This window comes from Aptenodytes patagonicus, chromosome 2 (genome assembly GCF_965638725.1).
Source record: "Aptenodytes patagonicus chromosome 2, bAptPat1.pri.cur, whole genome shotgun sequence".
Lineage (NCBI taxonomy): Eukaryota > Metazoa > Chordata > Aves > Sphenisciformes > Spheniscidae > Aptenodytes > Aptenodytes patagonicus.
This window is the reverse complement of record NC_134950.1, coordinates 145,972,083-145,995,309: the sequence shown is the minus strand read 5'-3', so window position 1 is coordinate 145,995,309 and position 23,227 is coordinate 145,972,083. Positions and strand designations below refer to the sequence as shown.

Sequence of the window (23,227 nt, the reverse complement as noted above, 5' to 3'; positions counted from 1 at the left end):
AGCAGTTGACAATGGCATTGATGTTCATGTATTTTTACAAGTGAGAGGTATTACATATATAATTAAATACGACTTAAGAAATTTTGATCGCTTCTGAGGTTCTAGGAAGCAGTGTTGGAGACTGATTGCAAAAGCTCAAGAAAACACGTCTTTGCACAAGGAGACAGAATACAGAAAAGATCTGGCATAATGCCTCGTGATAATTGTGGATATGTTCTGATTTTTAGTGTTTTGTTATTAGTATCAGCCGAATTCAAAGCTCTCATTTTAAAATGAATTTTCACATCTAAACAATTTAACTTACCCTGCTTCATTCTTCAAAGATTTCTGTAGGTGCCTACAGAGTATATTAGGGAGCAATTTTTCAGATACTAAAGACAACAGAATTACAGCCAGACTGCCTTCTGAATGTGCCTTTTAAAAAATTGCAGATTTCCTCAAAATTGCAGATTTCCTCAAAAATGCAATGACAGATGCATTTCTAGGCACTTCTTTTATTTTATTGTGCCTATTATTCTAGGCACAAACTGAAAATGGTGTTTGCTTATGGAGTATAAAAAAAAAAAACCCAACTGAAATTAATTTTCCCAAGTTGCCCTATTTGCTAATTTTAGCTAAGTTTCATATAGTCAGTTGTGACGTAACTAGGAAATTGAGGAGAAGCTAAGAACATGGACAAGCAGTGTTGGAGTTCTAAGTATTAATTTTTGTGAATGAATCAGATGTCCAAAATGTAAAAGAAAAGGGGGGGGGGGGGGGGGGATGAAAACACGAGGTAAAATTGTTAATCCATTCCAGATACTTCTGTGTGTTTCTACTACCAAATCAAAGCATTTTTTTAATCAGAAGTCTGCTTGCCAGTCTGTAATAGGTTATATTATTTTCATGCATTAAGGTATTTTCTATATTTTTCAGTGATTGAACAGTATGTATTGATTTATGCTGAGCATGAATTTGCTATTTATAAAGGGAAATCTCTGTAGTACTGGCATTAATGTTATAAGTAGTTACACATTATATATTATTACTGCTATTTCTGAGGTACAATTTCAGGTCTTCCAAGGTCTAGGGAACATTACAACAGATACAGTGATTTCATAAATTTAATCCTGACCTCTGGTGGCAATTGTCATGAATCACTGCCTTAATTCAGTGGTGGAAGTTGATTTTCCTTGTGTTTCTCTGGAAGAAGATTCCTTTCATTTGTCTTAAACACATGTATTTACTGATGCAATATAAATTATACCTTTATTTTTAGCCAATAGACTACAAATTATATTTTACTTTATACTAGTAAATACTATTTCTGTGAATTATTTTGAAAATACAAGCAAGGAAGAAAAATCAGCCAGAATGTCCTTTGAGGAAGTTGCATAACCTTCACTTTTTCATGTCTTTTTTTCACTAAAACAGTTGCTCCTGGGTAGCTAATGTGTCGTAAAATTTAATTTTTTTCTTACTTTGTGGTTATTTGTATATGTGATTATAGCTAGAGCTCTGTTACTTCTTGCTTCCATTACCTTAAAATGCTATGCAGTTTGATTGCTTCTTTAAATGTTTAATTGTTTGCTGGGGTATGTAACTAAGCGCATCATAAGGCATTAAGGCGTAAGGACATTTCAGCATTAAAGGCGAACCGCAAAGCGTTAAAAGAAGAAATTATGAGAGTCTACATTAATAGTGTTTATGGGCTTGCAGAAGATCTCTATATGGGTAAACCACTGGGGCCATGAGACAAAACGCAGAAGTCCAACAGGCCTTGTGTAGACATCTATTAACACTGAAGTTGGTATCTGGACTGCAGTCTTCACATATTGCAGATGAGTGAAAAATCAATTTTAAATTAAGGTATTTTGAAGCTAATAACTCAGCCCCAGCTGTCTGTCTGCTCTGACACAGTGGAATTTCTGTCATGCCAGAAGTTGCCAGGCTGCTTGTGAGGTTCCCATCAGCACAGCACCCTGCCGCAGCAGTCTGGCTGCTTTTTCCATAGATTACAGTGCAGTTTGTTGTCTTGCCGTGTTTCAACTTGCACTTTACCAGAAAGCTTAAGGCATTTGAAAGGAGAAGGTATCAGATGGGAAACAGCATGGACTACCGTGTTGTTGTGGTTCACTTCTGTGATGTCTAAGAACCTCCTGTGAAATGAGGCGGGATTTCCAAAGTCCCAGACAGTTGTTCTGAATGTGTATAGCAAAATCCCTTTTATAAGTAAAAGGTCTTTTGTAGAAATTTCAGCTGCTAAGGAGTCTGGAACATCTAATGAGATAAGTCTTTTATGTCTTTCCTAGTAGCTCTTGTTATAAAGCATCTAAGAGTCTTTGATTGTTGCACACAGAAATGATTCACAGGAAGAGAAGCATGTCCATTGTGGTAGATTACAAGAATCATACACTACATCTTTATCAATTAAGCCTAAATAAAATGGGAGTTAAAAAAAGGAAAAGAAGTATTTCATAATAGAGTTTCTATTAAACTACTAGTGGTGTTAATCTGGGACATGCGCCAAAGTCTGAATGAAGACATTGGTGCCAGGCGCTGTGTAGACACTTGTATGTCTGAATGTAGAGTGAACATCTGGCAATGCACAAACGATGTGCAGTGCCTCTGTGAGTTGCCTGGACTGCTGTTTGCTGCAATTTTCTTTATTCTTTCTGAAATAAAGTAGTAATGTCTCTGTGGTGTCTTCCTTTTTACTGAGGAAGTCAGGAATTGAAAGGGCATTGTGTCAGCTCTGCAAATTCCTGTCTAATGCAGGTATATTCATTCTCTTAATACAAACTCAATGACTATATTGATCCCATTTATAACAATGTACTTCCATGTCGGGTAACTTATTGATTTCCTCAGGCATGATAGTCCTTTGTAAATAAGCCCTGATCTAGACTATGGCAGATGTCTGAGCAGTATAGCTTCTTTTTTTGATGTAATTATAGTATTTGGGTCTGAAATGCTATGATGCCTTTCCATCTCTAGTACCATTATTTTTGTTTCAGGCTCTGATGTAATAAACAGCTCTGAGGGGAAATACAGCTGTTCTTGCTTTCTCATTTTAAAACATTGGTCTGCTGTTTTAAAAGTCTGCCTGTCTGTTATGGTTACTCACAAGTGCACAGCGTATTCTTTTCATTTGGATTTTTTTTTTTTTTAACCTGTAACTGCTACTTTGGTTTGTGCTTGCCTTTTGGAGATTCGTCATTATTGGTTTGCACAGTCTGTAGAACCAAAATTCTCATAGAAGCTGAAAGGGGTTGCAGTGTTAGGTGAGTGAAAGAGGATTTTTTGCAAATATCTTATGTTAAATGTATAATTTCTGCTCTTTTTCAATCTTAAGAAATTCCTTCAAATTGAGGATGAGAGTCTATGATACTGTCTTTCATCCACTATCGAGAGATTGGTGACTTTCAGCAATAGTAAATCTTGGGGTGTATAAATACCTTTTAGAAAGCATAACTATGTTTAGTGATATATAGAAATACTAAACATGTAATTTAAAATGTAATAGTACTGCATTTTAATCATTTAAAGTATAAAGCTTTGCATTGACCTTTAAATCTGAATTCCTTTGTTTTCTCTAGGTGTTTAAATTCATAATATGGTTTTTGTTTTTAGACAGTAGTATCTATTTTTGCAATTTTGGGTGTTTTACCTGTTACCTATGCTTACTTTGATGCAATTTACTACATATAAAGCTATTTTGTATTTCAAATGAAATAAATTTTTGTAGCATAAAAATTCCCGTGGGTCTGCAGGAATCATCACATAAGATTCAAATGAATGGAAAATAGAAATCAAGCTCTATTTCAAATAATAATGTATTTAGAAATTGTCTTTATACAGGTAAATGGTTGCAGTTTTGTGACAAGAACAGCTATACCTGCAGACTTAATCAGGGTACAGTATTGCAAATTGAATCGTAATACTAATGGTGAATACTAAAAACCTCAAACAATTTGTTTTGAACAAAAACTGTTGCTGACTAATACTTTATTTGGCATGCTGTGCTCTGCATCTGCATTGTTTGTTATATATTAATACATTGTATCATTAAACTTGAAATGCAAAACAATTTACTACTTCTATTAAGATTAAGATTATAAAGCAGAACTTGCAGAAATGCTTTATGTCAGTGCTCTTGAGGTGTGAATTATACTAACAAAGGAGGTTACCATGGCAATAAGATCTTCGATGCTGTATTGTATGTTAATGTACTAAGGTGGCATTTGATACGGAATTTGATACTTGAGTTTACTTATTGTGATAAAGCATTAAAAAATGGCATGTTAAGGAACTTGGATTGATTTAGGAAGAAGAATTTGGAGTTGGAGAGATTTGTTCTGAGCATGGAATGCAGCACTCTCGCACGCAGCTAGAGGTGATGGAGAATGAATTGGCTGGGAAACAGCAAGAGATTGAAGAGCTAAACAGAGAGCTAGAAGAAATGAGGGCAGCATATGGTACAGAAGGATTGCAACAGGTATAATTACCTTATGTTGCTTTCTACTTGCTACTCGGTTACGTGCAAAAATGCAGAGAAACTCACCTGAAAGAGTTCACGCTTAATGGCAGCTGTTCAGAATGCAGTCAGTGTATGGTATAGAATTACACATAATTTCTTTCAATCACATACCATGTGCTCTATTTCTTTGAATGGCATTTCCATTGTGTGTCCTTTTTCTCTGTATTTTGTGACTAAAATTGCAGTCTTCTTCACAGTGACTTTCTTCAAATCAGGAACGGAAAGACGATTTTCTGCAAGAAAAGCCCTAATTCTTCTCTAGTTGCGCAAAGACTGCGTTTCTTTAATACCTTCCTGTTCCTCCAAGATCAAAAAAACCTCAGGTTTTTTCTTCCTAAGAAATGATATAACTGAGTTGATCCTTGAACCAAAAAGGTATTTGTAGTCAGACTTCACAGTCTGAAATACAAGGCAACTGTGACAGAATGTTTTAATAAACATCTAATAACTTGGGATTACAGGGAAGTACTTCTTACTTCAGAAATACCATTGGAATTTAAAGTTAGGTTTTAAAGTAAAGAATATTAAATACTTATTTTTCCAGTTTAAGCAAGTGGTGCAATGCATGAAGTCAGTGCTTTGTCATGCTTCATGTCTTACTTTTGTCTCTCTCTTAATTTTTATTCAGGTCACATAATTGTGTTTTTCTATTTTTTACAAAGTACTATAGAATACCAAAATTGTTGTAATATTCAGTCATTTTCACCTTCATTATTATTGCACAATTATAGTTTTTTTTCTGCTTTCATTTGTATTTTATCCCTGAAAATGGATGTCATGTTTTCCACCACACTAGAGTGATCTTTAAGTGGTTGCCCTGGAGGAGGTGGTTTATCATTCCTTTGTCTGTTGGTGAATCTCTGGTGTTGCATTTTAAGTCAAACTTAGCTTCTAATTACTGTGTCTTGTATCTGTTGTGCTAAACATAATAGTCATAACTATAGCATAATAAAGAACATAAGCATAATTTTAGTTTCTCACAATCGTGACTACTGTTAGTTTTTCCTGAAAAAGGTGAAAGTGAAAATGTTTGCATTTTTTAAATGGCTATGATTACTATTTTTAAAATAAATTAAAATTATATTAAAACAAAACAGGCTGTGGTACAATAATATTTTAGTAGTTGCAGCATATTTTTGTATGATAGTGGTACAGTGCATAATATCTCAGTTGAGAAATGCATATGGTTTATTCTTCAGAAGAAACAAAAGAATTGTAAAAGGGGAGTGTGGAAGATATGTTGTGTGCTTTTAGTTCTGCCTCTTTGTTAAAGAAAAAGATTGAATAAAAAAAGTTGAAAATTATCATATAGCAATGTGTGGATCAGAACAGATAAATTTAGTTATTCAATTTCATTGAACTGATGCAAAAGGAAAGATATGACACACTTAAGTGTCTGATCTGTTCCTAATTTTCTCTATTATAACAAACATCTAGTATTTCCACTAGATCCATGCTTTTAAAGTGGGAGTTCACTGCAGTGTTCTGAAAAGAACTTTGAAAGAATTTCCTCAAATTCTTTGCATAGTTTGGCTTGTTTAAGGGACTTCTGGTTTTTATGTCCCACTGAATAATGTCCCTATCATCTAAATCAGTAAGCTTTATCTGGAAGCATTGTAATTTTACTTCAAGACTCAGCATATAACCTGGAGAAGCTTCTTTTTGGGAGCATTGTAAACAAAACAGTTACAGAAGGTGACTGATGGTTTAAGAAACTTGCAGTGCATAGAGGTGAAGCTTCCACTAGCCTTGAATGAGTTCAAATTGACAAAGTGACTTTAAAGTGAGTAACCTGTCTATTTATATAATTGCACATGAAAATAGTCCCAATTAATATTGTCGAATTCATGGCTGCCTGAGTGTAATCCTATAAAAAATAAAACATTTGCAAAGGATTTTTTTTCTGTACTTCTATCATTTCTGCATCATTACAAAAGATTCATCTATTAAATACACTGTATCAGTTCTGCAGCTTGAGCTGATTTTCTCATGTAGTTATGAATAATTTATCTGAGTTCACAATGTAGGATACTGCATGGTATCTATTATATGCTTTTAGTATGATGAATGCAATTTATTGCACTTTCAGTGAGAGATAATCTAACTTGGATTTATTGTGGGGAAAAGTGTGTGGACATGAGTAGTTGTACAAAATTGCTGAAACACTGTAAGTAGGTACTCTGGCTTCCTTTATGATGGTTTGTTTATGTGGCCACGCTTTTTAGTTTAAAAGCAATTTATATATTTTAACTAATTAACCCTCTTAAAGGTTCAGATTTTGTTCTTTGATAAATATATTTTATGGAGAGGTCATATATTGTTAAATGAGGGGGGAAAAAAATCTGTTTCTGAAGTATTTACAAGTAGAGTTTGTGAAAACATAAATGCTCCAGTAGGTCTGTGTGACATCTTTTAAATGGAGAGGTTAGGGATGACATATTCCTACTTAACTAGAATAAGCTACTATTTTTTTTTTTGTCTGTGGCTTTGATGTGCACTAATAGTTTAAATTTTATCTTTCATAGCTGCAAGAATTTGAAGCTGCTATCAAAAAAAGAGATGACATTATCACTCAGCTCACTACTAACCTACAGCAGGCACGGAAAGAAAAGGATGAAACTATGAGGGAGTTCTTAGAGCTTACTGAACAAAGTCAGAAACTGCAAATTCAGTTTCAGCATGTAAGTTACAGTGCTACCAATATTTATTTGGGTTTGAAAATTGGTGTCGCTTTGGAGGGTCCATAAATGGCTACTTCCTGCAGAAACACAGAATTTTTTGTGCATTTTTGAGGAATTGGTCTCTTAGTATAGATCAGCAGTCACTTTACCGGTCCTACAGTTATCATTATAGTACCTGGTTCATTGTACTAATTCACTATAAAATAATAAAGATTAGTCTGTCTTCTTCCCTAGTATGTGGTGATAGCTTCTGATAAGTACTGGATGATGGCAGTTATCTTGGGGGGAAAACCACTTATGTAATTAGTTCTCAGAGCTTTGGGCTGAAATCCAACCTGTTCCCTTTGAAATCAAAACAGCCAGCCATCAATTTTAATGGCACTGGTGACTGAGGTGCCATGGACACTCTGTTAATCTGCGTAACTACAGTTTACGGTGTTGCAGTTCAATATTGTAGTATTTTGTGCTGTTTAAGTACTTTATATAGCTTTTTTGAGCTTCTGGTGGATTATATTCTGAAGCAGAGTTTTTATTAAAAATCTGATTTTGGGGACAGTAACTACAACTAGTTCATTTTACTACTTAGAAATGTTTCTGAGACACTGCTGTCCTGTGCTAGCTCACCATAAAACAATTTAATATTAAATATTTTTTTATTGGTTGGCCATCCCAAAAGAATAAGGATATTTCAGTTCCTCCAAAAAGAACTCATAAAATTTTTGTGATAGTCTTTGCGCTTGTGATGTGGAAGAAGAAAGTAAAGATCACTCTTTCTGTAGTGCAAGCTGTTTCTGAAAAACTTGATATATTTTAGGTTTTATTTTTTTAACATTCAAGTTGCAGGCAAGTGAAGCCCTAAGGAACACCAGCCATAGTTGCACAGCTGCTGATTTATTGCAAGCCAAGCAACAGATACTTTCACATCAGCAACAGCTAGAACAACAAGAACGTCTGCTGAAGAATTATCAAAAAAAGAATGAAGAATTTGAAGAGCAGATTACACGTCTTCAAGACAAAATCACAACATATGAAATGGTATGTTCCTTACTAGAAAGATCTCTTTTTCTGATCTCTTTTTTCTTTTCAGGATTTTGTAGTTCCTTTGAAATTTAAGAGCCAAAGCACAGATTATGAGTGTGCTGCATATAATGCATACAAAGATTTTAAGTTTTTAAGACTGCTTCTGTTAACTAACACATAATATGTGTATAATTTAAAACTGAAATTTTAATGTCAGTATTCTGTTTTAAAAAATTGCAGAAATATTTACAACAAATTATGAAACTATACTGTATATTAGAATGCCTTCATTAAATGACATTATTTTGTTAGGGAAAAAAAAAATAACCTGCACGAACGATCTTTTTCTGTCTTAAGGAAAGAATGAATTCTTTTCTTCATGTACTTTTTTTTTTTTTAATTATCCTTCATGGAAAACATCTTTAAAGTACCTACAAAAATTAAATGTCATTAAAAGTGACAAGTGACAAAGTTTTCAGTAGATTTTTTTTGAAGTATCAGAGCACAACTGGAAAAAATGGAAGTGATTTTTTGTTGTTGTTGTTTGGGTTTTTTTGGCGGGGGGGATTGTCACTTATTCCAAAGGTATAGAAAACCTCCAAAGGTGGTCAACAAATAATTCATATTTAGTTTTCATAAATGATCACTAGCCTTCTAAAGAAAGGCATTGTGTTTAAATAGCTAAGTCTATAAATGTTCTTATATGTTCACATTATGAACTAAAAATAAGAACATGGTTTTGCCCATTTTTTAAAGGAAAAACACAAAAATGAGGGAGAAGATTTGAGTAAACTACAAGAAAAAGAAGCACTAGTGGAAGAGCTGGAAGCAAAACTTGGAGAAGAAGAAAAAAATTCATTTCAGCTTAAGGAAAAATTATCAGATGTCAGTAAATTACTTGAAGAATTGAAAGAACAGATTTCACTAAAGAACCAGGAGATAAGTAATGTGAGAGTTGAACTTACCACCTACAAACAGAAAGACAGACAATGTTCTGATGAAATAAAACAATTAATGGGAACTGTGGAAGAATTGCAGAAACGATGTTATAAAGACAGCCAGTCTGAAGCTGACATTGTGCAAAGAATGGAATTAGAAACACAAAGGAGACTGGCACAACTTCAGGCTGAATTAGATGAAATGCACGGCCAGCAGATTGTACAAATGAAGCAAGAATTATTTAAGCAGCATGCAATGGAAATAGAACAGCGACTTTTGCAACAAAAAGTAGAATTGGAGAAAACTTCAAGTCTATGTTTGAATGAGAATGTTAACAAAGATCAAATGCATTTAATGAATACTAGAATTAATGAATTGAATGTGAAATTGCAAGATGCTGATAATGAAAGGGAAAAAATAAAGCAAGAATTGTCACAACAGATGGAAATCATTTCAGCAGAGAAGTCTCTTCAACAAACTAAAATTGAAGATCTTTTCCAAGAACTGAATTTTTCAAGAGAGCAGGTTCAAAGAGCCAAACAAACTATAGTGGATATGGAATGTAGATTAAATGAAGCTGAAAAATACCAGTTTGTGATTGAAGATTTAAAAACTCAACTGGCTTCTGCCTCTGAATTTAGGAAGGAATTGGAATTAAAACATGAGGCAGAAGTCACAAATTACAAAATAAAACTTGAAATGCTAGAAAGAGAGAAGGATGCAGTTTTGGACAGGATGGCAGAATCTCAAGAAGCGGAATTAGAGAGACTGAGAACAAAGCTTCTGTTTAGTCATGAAGAGGAACTTTCCAGACTTAAAGAAGACTTACAAAAAGAGCACATGGTGAACATAGAAAGCCTTAAAGATAGCTTGAATATGCACCATAAACAGCAGTTAGATGAGGTACAAAATGAAATGGGTCAAAAGATAGAAGCCATGCAATATGAAAAGGACAACTTAATCACAAAGCAAAATCAGTTGATATTAGAGATTTCAAACCTAAAAGATTTACAGCAGTCTATTGTAAACTCTAAATCTGAAGAAATGACACTTCAAATCCAAGAGCTGCAGAAGGAGGTTGAAGTGCTTAGGCAAGAGGAAAAAGAAAAAGGTACCCTTGAACAAGAAATTCAAGAGCTGCAGCTTAAAGCTGAGTTGATGCAGGAAAAAATGAGAGAGAGAGAAGATAGACTTCAAAAAAAATGTTCAGAACTTGAAACACAAAATAACCTTCTTAAGGGGGAGAACAAAACTCTGGAAGAGAAATTAGAAAGTATGTTGGTAAGCTCTGAAGAAAATGTCATTTTTAACAACAGTGTTAGCTCTAAGTCAGAAATTTTGGACTTGCAAAAAAGGATAGAAAAGCTGATTACTGAAAATGAGCAACTTAAAAACCAAAATGGTCAACTCCAAGAGGATACCGAAAGGCAGAAGAGTGCCTTTTCATTTACTGAGAAAAAACTTGAAGCTAATTATAAAGAGCTGCAGAAAGAATGTGCAAGTCTTCTGAAGGCAAAAACTGAGTTAGAAGAGAACAAGAATAAGCAGGAAGCTGAATATAAAAGCAAACTCAAGGCTTTGAATGAAAAACTTCACCACTTACAAAGCAATAGACCAGTTTTATTTAAAACTAAAACTTCTGGTTTTGAAGGGAGTAAAGAAATCAAGGTGTCCAGGGCAGGCACGTTTGAGGCTGGAGAAGTTGTTGAGAAAGATGCAACAGAACTTATGGAAAAGCTTGAGGTTACCCAGCGTGAGAAACTGGAATTATCCCTGAGACTTTCCGATCTCTCTGAACAGTTGAAGTCAAAGCATAATGAAATTTGTCATTTAAATGAAAAAGTTAAATCCTTAAAAGATGAGAAAGAAAAAATTCTAGCAAAATGTAAAGAACTAGAAGTCATAGTTAGCCATGCTGAGAGAGAAAATAGTAGTAGTAATGACCCTAAGACAAAATGCTCTAAAGAAAAAGCTATAAAGACTGCTGCTCCAGCATCTGAAAGTAGAAATAAAACCCCTGCTCCAAGGAATAAAGTTGGTGAAGGAAATGTAAGAGGAAATTTAGGTTCAGGTAAAGTTATCAGTCATGAGGTAACAAAAAGAAAGGATGTTCAGCAAATGTTGAAACCAGAACAGCAGTCTCTTGTAGAACATTTGCATGGGATGACAGGCAGGCTGACAGATGAAACATCGTTAATAGCCATTACACAGAGTGAAAACAATAATCTTCAGCAGCAAGTGGATGCATTAAAATCAGAACAGGTACGTTACATAAAGCAGCATAGAAAATAATTTACCCACGAAAATTTGTAGGAGCTTGCACTTGGAAATTTGGATCATACTTTTCCTATTAGCTGCTTTCAAGTACAGGTGTGTGGTCGTGTGTGTGGCAGTGTGGCCAATGGTTGAAAGCGGTTACATGAATGACCAGAATGATAACCATAGTCAATGTGTATGAGAATGTTATTTTTCAGTGAAAGAAATACTCTTCCCTTACGTTTAATTAAATCAACAACAACAAAAAAAGGTAAGAAGAAGACATCTAGAGCACTTCACACTTTGATATAGCATTTAAATAACTTACTTGAGGTGAGAACTTATTCAGGACATAATTTTGTAATCTGCGATTAGCTTTTCAGTTCTCTAAGTACTCATTCAAACAATATAAAGAGATAATGAAACTCTTGACTTCTTCAGTCATCTTTTATCAAACTTGTGAAATACTAATCTTCCATTATCAGAACTTTTTTGTATATGTGGTTATCACTTCTTAAGAAATGTCTCTGGATGTGAGTGTGAGAAGAGAAATGTGTGAAGATACAGAAGTTATGCATATCGTGTGATTCTAACCAATCTCTGTTTTGCTGGAGAAATTTTGCTTGTATTTTTTGGTATTGTAAATTGTAAATTTAATTAGGTGCTGGAATCATAAATCTGGCTTTAAATTTATATACAGTGATGAAGTTGAATAGCATGCTGCAAGAAGTATGCAACTAAGTTTTCTGTAGAAATAGATGTCAACCAGTCGTCTACTATTTTTTTAGACTGTGGTTTTTTCATGTTCTAAAAATCCACCTAACAGTGAACTAATACCACCACTGCCTAATTTTATGTTGTGTCATAGTTCATTCATTTCCTAAGAAATAAAAGCCACAAGCAAAGCCACATTGGAAACAGTTGTGAGATTATAGGAAAGAGCTACAGCTGTATAATGTATTTTATTTTTTTTATGAGGATGTGATAAGGGTCTTGCAATTTCCTGCCACAGAACTAAAAAATCGTTGTGGTCCAGAGGTGTCTAAAAACCTTTTCAAGCTTGGACTCTAAATAGCTCATTATTGGCATATCCTAAACATGTTTTCACTTTAGCGGTAACATCCCCAAAGGAGCAGACTAGAACTACAAGTCTTAGAAATCAGTGTTTCTAAGGTCTGCTAGTAATACAGCCTTCTTTCTGTATTTGGAGTGAACCTTCTTAACTTACTCTGTTGGTAGTGATATTGCTCTCACTTCATCGGGGTGAAATTCAGTTTCCAAACTGTGTATATTTAAACTTACCTAATGCATACCATATATACAGCATTCCATTCAACAAATTATTCATTTCAGAAATTCGCAAAGAAGGGACTTTTTTGTTTTCTTGTTCCTCACTCTTTGTAAAATGTGTCGTCTTATTCAAAGACTGATTTACAGCTACAGATGGAAGCACAGCGCATTTGCCTATCCCTGGTTTATTCAGCTCATGTAGACCAGGTTCGTGAGTACCTGAAAGCAGAAAAAGAGAGTGCACTTTGCAGTCTTAAAGAGGAGCTTGTACACAGTCATCTACAAGAGATGAATGATCTTAAAAAAATGCATCAGCTGGAGCTCCAGACCTTGAAAATTCAACAAGCAGGTAACTTGACCAGAATTATGGGAGTGAAGTTCTTGATATGAAAAACAGTGTCTTTAAAAGAAAACAAGCACAAGAGTTTGTGCATGTAGCTGTACAATAAATTATTTTTATAGAACATTTTGAAGTGTTTTTGTACCAAATTATTTACCCATTACAAGTAGTCTATTACTCAGGGTACTTAAAAAACCCCTAAAAAGTAGTAATAATACAAAAAAAAAAAAAGAAGGAATAGGAAGTATTACAACTCATGTTTCTATTAGGTCAATTAATTGTAAAGAACTACATAATAGATTCACCTATAAGGTTGTATTCCTTACTGAAATAATAAGCAAATGCATCAGCAAAATATTTTTGGGCTTGTTTCATTCTCTGTTCTTTGAATTACTGCATTGGCTCCCTGCCTACATTAAGTAAGCTTCTTTGCTACTACTTTTTGCCTCAGTGAGCTTTTATGTTATCATAGAATCACAGGATCATTAAGGTTGGAAAAGACCTCTAAGATCATCGAGTCCAACCATCAACCCAATACCACCATGTCCACTAAACCATGTCCCTAAGTGCCTCATCTACACATCTTTTAAATACCTCCAGGGATGGTGACTCAACCACTTCCCTGGGCAGCCTGTTCCAATGTTTAACCACTCTTTCAGTAAAGAAATTTTTTATCATGCTGGTTTTCCACCCCTACTTTTTCTGTCATCCCGTGATTTGCCCTTGTGTAATTTTTTGGCACAAGTTCTTTGTCCTCCAGTATGTTTCTGTAAAATGTGATCTTTCTAGAGCTCACTAACACACGAAGACATTTCTTATCACTTACTCTTGAACATGCAGTTCTACCATTATAACTGAATCTGTCTTGTGTGATGGAACAAGAAAGAGGGGAACAAAAAACTGCTTCTCTAAGAGCTGAAGAGGCAACCTCACCGAGGCAGGAAATTAGACCTTTGAAAAGTTGTTGTGCATATAGTGTTTAAAAATAATATGAATAATTTGTATTCATAGATGATGAAGTTAAATCTACACAAAGACTTATAGAAAAGCTGAATGAAGCTGTAACTGAGGAATGTTCTAGGCTTGCTCAGGTAAGACTTAACAAAGAGTCTTTTCTAAAATGGAAATTTTGAAAATGAAAAAGTATGTGTACAGTGAGTCATCATATTTTTCTGCATCATTTTTAACATGTTTTCTTTGCAGCTTTTCTCTTTGCATTGATCTCAAAATAGAGACAGCTAAACCTGGTCTTCCAAAATAACATTGCAAGGGGTTTTGGATTTTTTTTTTTTTTTCCCCTAAAATGTTTCATGTTGTTGTTCAGACAATTCTTCTGTCTTATACCTTGTCTTGATCTTCTATGTAATGTTTGTCTTGTATCGACTAGTTTGGAAGTATTTTTTTCCTTTCTGTGCATCTCTGACCATAAGTTGTTGATTTAACAGTGGTCATGCACGTATTGACACACAGGATATCACTCTCTCGTATCTGCAATAAGATAGTAATTTCTTTCTTAGCTGCAGCATATCTTTCAAAGACTTAAAAGTGTCTAATTCTCTACCAAAATTGCTGTCTATATTGTTTTCAGTAACTAAATATTATAGTCAAAATAAGTAAATAAATATTATAGTCAAAAACTGAAACTTATTTTTAGCCTGTATTCTAGTATCAGCCACCAATAATATTATTTTGCCATATCTTTTTTTTGTAGACTACTAGTAATAAATGGCCCTTACAGGTACTTTTTGACCAGCAATCAAGTTACTTATTAAACTTATTTCTGGATAAATCAAGCTACTTTCATCATTCATTATAAGCCATAGTTTTCCAATCTTAAATACTTCAAATGGTTGGGTTTGGGGGGGTGGTTTTTTTCCTTCTTTGCTGGACTTTTTTCAACACCTTTTTGGGAAAGAGCATAGCAGAACTTTTTTATTTGAGAGCCATCATAGGAGAGATTAAGCAGAGTTCCATGATAGCTCATAGAAAGCAGCAGCTGAATGAGAGTCTTTGGCATTCGTTGTTTCAGGGCTGGGAAGAATGCTGCCGATCTGTATGATTCCATGTTAAGCTTTTGAGTAATTATGATTTTAATTTTGTAAGTTGAATTTGATGTCTCTTGAGTCCAAAATCTTTAAATAAAGAATCCCACTGTGTGCTCTGGGCAGGCCAAGTTTTTTTTCAAGTATCATTTATCTTCAGAAATCATATGGATAAATCTTCTGCTTGCCTACTCATTGTAAAGATGGCAGCTATTCTGCTGGCCATATAGCACCAAGAAACATGAGGCATTCTGTTTATGATTTGCTTGAGTTTTCTTCTGCCGTCCCCTTTTGTCCTAGTTGTTCAATACTTAGGAACAAGATGAGTTATAATCTCTAAAAAGATACAAATTTCTGCCATAGGGAATCTTTCTTCCAAGTAAAATTGCAGTTTACGAGAATGAGATATTCACAATGTAAATTTGCTTTCAGCATTCATAAAGGAGGCCTTTCTATGCAAGATTTTAATACTGGGCAGTTCCAAATTAAATAGCCATGCCAAAATACATGTTTTTGTTTTAGCTGAAAAGTCTTTCCATACCTGTTTCTTTTATCAGGAGTTTCAAAGATTGTCTAGATCCTTATGACTCAACAGAACATCTATGCCGTTATTTCCACAGAAGATAATACTCACAAAATACTACTTTCCTGTCACCATTTTTCTTGTTTTCTTTGTGAATTGTGATTGATAAATTAATAAACAATTCTTCACTTTTTTCTTTTTTTCATTTGTTGTGCAGGTTTTGTGTGACAATCAGAATGAACATTCTTCAGCTGCTGTAGAAGTTGGTGATAGGGAACAAGATATTTTCCGTAGACCTGCTGCTGTGAGAGAAAAACTGAGTGTAGAATTACCAATACACAGAGGTCAAGCTCAAGGTAATAGCATTGTACTATCATGCTGGTTAAAAAAAAATATGCTGATTTCAAGTATTTCAGACTGACAATTATGCCATTAGTTGTTCAAGTGCTAATTAACGTACCTAAATAGCTGCTTTAGAGATTTCCTCACTATTCTGAACCACTTTTATTATTTATTATGAGTATTTTCTTGTGCTGTTTTCATTATAGTGGAAATCAGTGAAAAAGGTGTTAGGTGGTTTTTTCCTCCTCCTTTTGTAGAAGCAGCAAGCAGCTCCACCAAAAAATTCACATAGAATCATAGAATCATAGAATCATTGAGGTTGGAAAAGACCTCTAAGATCATCGAGTCCAACCGTCAACCCAACACCACCAGGCCCACTAAACCATGTCCCTAAGCGCCTCATCTACACGTCTTTTAAATACCTCCAGGGATGGGGACTCCACCACTTCCCTGGGCAGCCTGTTGCAATGTTTCACCACTCTTTCAGTAAAGAAATTTTTCCTTACATCCAATCTAAACCTCCCCTGGCGCAACTTGAGGCCATTTCCTCTCGTCCTATCGCTTGTTACTTCGGAGAAAAGACCAACACCCACCTCGCTAGTATGTCAATACTATATAAAAATGTATCCAAAATTTGGAAGGGGCCTCACTTGTTTCAATAGTATGTAATGTTTATCAGATAATTGTTCAGTGGAGAACTTGTGAACAATTCACTGTATTAAAATTTATGGTAAAATGTTTGATTTCATTTTTTTTAAAGTCCCTGGTTATCTGTGTAATTTAGCTGTGCAAGAATGTACGGATGCACTTCTACACAAGATAATGGAAGAATACACTAGGCTGAAAGCACTTCAAACACAGCTGATGGAGGATTGTAAACAGGTAAACTTTTTATAATGTATGAGTATGTGAACATTTGAATTTTCTCTGTTGCATGAATTCCCTCTGGATGAGCGAAGAATGTGTTTGAAATTGTGTTTATGTGTCCTGGCTGAGTGGCAGAGCAAGGCAATGATTTGATAAAATGGAGAAAGCTGCTACCCATGTCACAGAATCGTGGAATGGCTGAGGTTAGAAGACTCCTCTGGAGTTTGTCTAATCCAACCCCTTGCACAAAGTAGGGTCAGCTAGAGGAGGTTGGGCATCTTGGGCCTGAGGAGGGTATTAGTGTTTTCCTCTCCTTCTTGGAGTCAGAGGAATTATAACTTAACAGTTTATATCCAGAGAGAGGAGTTTTGAGATTTACAGTGGACATTCTGCACAGGCTGATCAGCTAGCTATAAATGTATACTTGGTCATTCAGGCTGTAAAATGAAACACATTGTTACGCTCCTTACACTCTCTTATGCATTGGCCACCAACCTTTCTTACATGTTCATAATAGTTAATATTTTTGCATTATTGCTAGACAAATTGTTGTCATTTGTATTTACTTGATTATTTTTTAGGTCAAAGAACCGTGGCTATCTTCTTCAGAAAGGAGGAAAGAAGAGGAACCTAGCCATCTGGAAACAAGAAAGGAATGTCTGCTGACACCTTCACAGGGTCTAATGGGTAAAAGATGCATGTGCTGGTTTTAATGTATGTATATTCAGAGAGAGAGAGAGGACAATGACTTTAAATTTTAACTGATTCATAGCTTACGACAACTTGAAGCGCATAAGAGATTTTTTGCAGGTTTTGCAGTATGATACTCCAATTTTCTTAAATCTCTAAAATATTTTGGAATTATATTCTGTGAAACAGTTTTGGTTTAGTCTTTTTCAGTTTTCCACAGTTAAAGTTCCATTACTCATATCAAATACAGTTTTGCAAAGTGGAAGATTAAGTTATGTTTATTTGCTATGGAAAAGTAATTGATATGACATCAGAAGAAGTTTTTTAACTACCGTAACTATTCAGTCCATCACTGCTAATAACTTGGGAGAGAGTTAATTTATACTAATGCAATTTATATTCCACCACCCCCACCCCCCCCTTCAAATAACCTACATATAGATCCCAAGATTCAAGAATACTGTTCAAAGGAGATAGGAAACCTTAAAACACAACTTGAAGAACAGCATGCTCAAGAACTGGAACACCTCCGGTCCTATTTCCAACAGCAGCTGAAAGAAAGTGAAGAGAGGTACACTACAGAGATTGTCCATCTGCAGGATAAGCTTCAGAGTGCTGGGGTATCCTCCGACCGCACGAGGTAGTAATCGGTTCTTTAATGCTTATAACTTTGCACTGCGTACAAAAAGAAGTGTTTCAAATAACCATTCGTGTAAAGATATGTGTTTTACTTCAAAATTTGAGTAATTCTTTATAAACATAATACTCTTAATTGTTTTGTTCCTTCAAGAGTTGTTAAGAGTGTTACAAAGAAATGACATAAACATTGCAAACTAAGTAGTGCAGCATTTAGAATTTACTACACTTTTATAGTTAATAGAGGAAGATTTGATAATTGGAATAATGCATAAATGTCTTTTCATATATATGAGCTTTTTAGCAGTAATTTCAAAACTTCCAACTCAACAGACCACTTTTAACCCTCAAAACTCCAGGCGACGTGCTTTACATCTAAAGAGACCTTGTGTAGCATAGTTGCATAAAATGGATGATTTTCTATAATTATATGTAGCGATAAAGTTTGTGGCAGAGTTGAGGTCCACTTAACACATTCTGGCTTTCACCAAGTCATGGGCCATGGGACATACTCATCAGCCTCCTCCTGGCCCTGACCACTGTGGCCATTCAAACCTGAAAGAAGTGCAAGTCTTGGGGGGATCATGACAACTGTGGAGCCTCCTTCTGTTCCCTGATTCTTTCACTGTCTCCTTGGATGTGTTCAAGGAGTGGTGGGTGCTTTTGATTGTGTTATGTTCAGTGTCATCTCTGGTTTCCTGTTCTTCCATTTTTGACCCTCATATTCCTTCCTTTTGTTTCATTTACTATGCTACAAATCCACACAGTTTCTCTGCATTTTTCTTTCATCTGAGTCTCCCTTCTGTGAGAGAGAACTGTGAGAGTTTGTTAGACAGACCAGTTCCCAACTGTAAAAGGGAAATGGGTAGACACAGTGGCAATAGGAATGCTACTAAGACGGAGGGAAATTGTCCAGATGTTTCTACAAATTCTTAAATATTTGATATACTTACCTCAGTACTCTCTTAAAAAGCAAAAGGGCTGTGGTAGGATAAATCCTTAGAAGCTGAGAGAAATGAAGATAAAAGTATTTTCCTTCAACCATGACCTATCAGAACCCAAACAGCGTTTTTCCCTTATTGTTTGATCACAGCCTTTTCTCAGCCATCTGTGTTTTTCTAACTTTCAAACAGTTTTCCTTTCATTCCTTAAAATATGTTTTTAGTCTTGGAAGTGGCAAGTAAAGTAACCAATTTTTTTCCCTCATATGAATTAATACTTGTATATACTTATTTTGAGGTGAATAAGAGGTCTCAGTTCTGCAAATGTTTATGCACCTGTAAGACTGAGGGTTTATATCATTGTTTTCCACTGTCTGCCTTGTAGAATCAGTACACATTTATTAGCCTGAACTCAGTTTTAAGGGACTGTATGGCTTCTTAACGAATTACTTTTTAATCCTTTCAAAAAAAAAAAATACAAGCTATGAGCATTTTCAAAATGCATTTTGTGAAACTGTATACTGCTGTATGTGTGTTGGCCAGGACAAGTTATAAATATTCATATATGATTTTTAAATTATTTTTAAATGGGTAGTTAGTGTTCTGATTTAGTTCATGATAACTATTCACCTAAAATACTCAAAACTCATTTTACATATGTTTAATGAGCATTTAGAGCTGTTGTCGGTATTTATAAGCTAACAGAGTAGAGAAAAAATTTCCCATGAAGATTTGCATTCTCTTAGCTTTCATGCCTGAAGGTCAGGTTTTAAACATTAAAATGAAACTGGAGTTTTACAGGAAAAGTTCCTGGATCAGTACATAAATTGGTTTCTAATAATCTAGTAGGGAAGTCTGTCTCATTACATCTCAAGCTTGAAGTATCTTTTAATGGTGTAGTCAGTAACCTGTTGAATGATCTGTTACATACTCAGTCTCCATACCTGGTTTATTGCTGCATCTTTTAAACTAAGATCTAAGTAGGAGTATAGCTGTGCCCAAGCCTAGGAATCTTTGGGGGGACATTTTCATCTGGTTGTATATCCTATTGCAACATCAGAAAAGAAAAGAGAAAAAAAAAAAAAAGGAAATCAGTTGCTACTGTTCATTAATCAAATTAAACATGAATGCTAAAAATAATGGGTTACTTTTTGTAGTTAAAGATGTCACAAGTTTTGTAAAATTACCATTGCGGACTCCATTTCAGGATTATCTAAACCAGCTCTCAGATTTGAGCAAAAGAAGCTTCATGATCTTTGTAAAACCCTACTCTAGTTAAGATTGTAAGACTCACAGACAATAAACTTAGCTTCTAAATCTATTTTGTACCCTGTCTTTAGCAAGGGATTCGTGTCTTTGTGGTAGCAGATCAGAAATACTAGAGGAGATTTTTTCTTTTTTTTTTTTTTTTTTTTTTTAGGTAGGTTGATATTGTATCTTATCCTTTTGGCAGCGTATTTCTGTTAAGTCTTTTTCAATATGTAGTGAAAGGGGAGCTAGAGTTCTGGTGGTATGTGGTGGTGTTTTGGTTTTTACTGATTTATAGCACTCTGAATATAGAGAGCAGTTCTGTTGGAAAAGACAGTCTCCGAATATATTTCAACATGTTGTTATCTAAATATAAAATGAACCTCACTGGATTTCTGACTGTTTTCATGTGTATGCCTCGTCTGTATAACACAAGAAAGAAAGCGGTGCATCTGTTGATAAGCATCAATTTAAGAGAATCAAAATAAATACAAAATAAATTTCTAGGTGGTTTTATGGCTTCATACACATAACCATTCTGGTTTCTCTCATACCCTTATGATTCAAACAGGCGCTTTTGTCCTTATCTTAGCTGTGTATAGTTATTGAGCACAAAATATTCCCACGTAGCTTTAAAAGTAAGTTGTTTGTGAGGTCCTTGGCAAAACTGGTGTTAAGATGTGTCACATTAAGAGAAAGAGCTAGCGTTTGGAAGGCAGATGAATTACAAAGTCAAGTATATGAAATTAATGGCATGGGAAAAGGTGCATTCTGGAGAAAATATTTGCAGTTATTGGTCTTTAAATATATATGATGTATATGTATATTCATATAATGCATATTTGAATAGAGGAAAAATAAGGTATATTGAGATACTGATTTATTTTTTTTTTATTTCCCCCCTCTGCTTCTTTCACCTTTTTAGTGTATCCACAGATTCACAAATAAAGCTAAAAGAAGTCTTCAGGGAAGTGAAGTGCACTGAAAATCTTCATCAGCAAGGAACAGATGAAGCACTGGAGGTATCATATAACTCAGTTGACAGCTAATATACATATGGTCAATATAATTTAGATGCTTTGGGTTCTAAGATGAAATTGAAATATGGATTAGTATTTGGTCGTAGTAAAGTAATTATCATGTTAGTACTATGTTATACTATTAGATGGTCCGTGTTAGAGGAAAAAGATTTAAATTTTGCTGAAAAACATTTCTGGAAATTATGAGCAATAAAGCTTGCTTTATTGGTCCTGGGTTTTAAATTTCTTTTTTTAATTTCTTCTTACTAAAGTGGAAAAAAAAAAATAGCGTTCGAATTCTGGGATTTCTTCAGGAGTCTTTAAAATATGGTGACTTTTCTTTAAACGCTAGTTATGGAAGAAGAGTGATTTAAGTGAAATCCTAGTACTTAAGTATAGACTGCACAGTCTTTAGAAGAAATTTTGAAAAAAGTAATCCCAAAGATCTTAGAAACCAAATGCAAATGGAAAAGACTCTATACATTCCTCCCCTAGGACTGCTGGAAACCTGGCTCAACAATTCTGCATTTTGAAAAATAGTGATGCTGTTTTGTACTGTGATCCTCTGCTTTCTTAGCTGTTTTCTCTGCATTTGACAATTGAAATAGTGTTGGAAGAACAGTTGTTGCAAACTCAACTTTTAAATTTAATTTTGAAGCAGAAACAAGGCAAAGTCCTTCACCTAGTTCTTTTATGTTGTGGTACAAAATTATGTGATTTTCATGAAACGAAGATAACCTAATTGAGGAAAAAAAAAAAAAATCTGTCAGATTGAAACTTTTAAAATTAATGAAATAAAAGCACAAATACATGATTGAGATTTTATGGTTTTCTTACAGCTTGCTAGAGAAACTGAAATGCAGAATGATCTGGATGTTGTTCAACTGCTAGAAAAACAGTACCAAGAAAGATTAGAAGAAGAAATAGCAAAGGTATTATTTTTATTTTGTTACTTTAAAATATGTTTAAAAAAATCCTGTCACTTTCATTTGCCATTTCTGACAATTCAGTTGCAATACCAAATGCTAACTTTTGTTTGATTTATTTACAAGGAATTGTTTTATTCTGATTCTGAAAGGGGAAAGTATTAAAAAAAAATTCTGAAACATTTTGGGTTTTTTTTAGTTGTTTCTCCTATTCCTAACTCATAATTTCTGTTCATGTGGGGGGTGGTGGTGGTGGTTTGCTTTAACACTTCAAAGAAAATAGACAACATGCAACCATACTTGACGTCAGAATTTATTTAGAAAATCTGGCGGCTTAGAGAGTGGATTTCTTGTTACTTTAGGCTTAACAGCTGGTCAGTTCAAAAGGTTTTGCACTTAACAGTTTCACACTATTTTCAGATCATGTTTTATTTTGCATTTTAATATATTGTGTAAAATGCATAGTTTTTATTTGGATCTGGTGACTATTTAGACTTTCTCTAAAACGCGAGAAGTAAAATTAAGATTTTATAGGTAGAGTATATTAAATTGTTCGTGGATTTACTTACTTTTTGACTTCCAAAAAATTCTTCACTTCTTTGCAGAATGAAACATTATCTATGCTTTTATTATATCATGGCATAAATAAAAATCATATTAACATAAATTAAAAAGTGGGAAAAAAATAAAGTACTACTTCTTAAAAAGGTTTGCAATCAGAGTTAGGAAGAATGTTATAGCCAGCACTAGATGATGACATTAATTTAAGTAATCCACGTTTCTGAAGTAAAAGTTCAATTTCTCTCATCTGCTGCCAAGAAAACCCTTCTTTATGGGAAAGCAAAGTACATGATTGGCTAGCGTTTTGTTAAGGGCCGTTTAAGTTCAAAAGACAAACTCACATTTTCTGGAAAGGAAGAGTTAGGTGTTTTCTTTTCAAGTGTAACA

General features: G+C 34.4%; 1 protein-coding gene across 11 annotated transcripts in view; it reads left to right on the top strand.

Moving 5' to 3' along the window:
* The window catches only part of AKAP9 (A-kinase anchoring protein 9), a 120,473-nt gene that overhangs the window by 38,024 nt on the left and 59,222 nt on the right, over positions 1-23,227 (top strand). For 7 of the 11 annotated variants that reach the window (XM_076331534.1, XM_076331543.1, XM_076331538.1 and 4 more), the window contains 13 exons: positions 3,841-3,894; positions 4,307-4,477; positions 7,045-7,200; positions 8,038-8,235; positions 8,977-11,421; positions 12,841-13,054; positions 14,057-14,136; positions 15,828-15,966; positions 16,713-16,834; positions 17,401-17,506; positions 17,951-18,149; positions 21,260-21,356; positions 22,193-22,285. In XM_076331534.1, coding sequence (XP_076187649.1) covers positions 3,841-3,894; positions 4,307-4,477; positions 7,045-7,200; positions 8,038-8,235; positions 8,977-11,421; positions 12,841-13,054; positions 14,057-14,136; positions 15,828-15,966; positions 16,713-16,834; positions 17,401-17,506; positions 17,951-18,149; positions 21,260-21,356; positions 22,193-22,285 — 4,074 coding nt within the window. The remainder of the gene's footprint in view (positions 1-3,840; positions 3,895-4,306; positions 4,478-7,044; positions 7,201-8,037; positions 8,236-8,976; positions 11,422-12,840; positions 13,055-14,056; positions 14,137-15,827; positions 15,967-16,712; positions 16,835-17,400; positions 17,507-17,950; positions 18,150-21,259; positions 21,357-22,192; positions 22,286-23,227) is intronic. The other 4 variants (XM_076331541.1, XM_076331542.1, XM_076331535.1 and 1 more) reach the window with 2 other exon arrangements.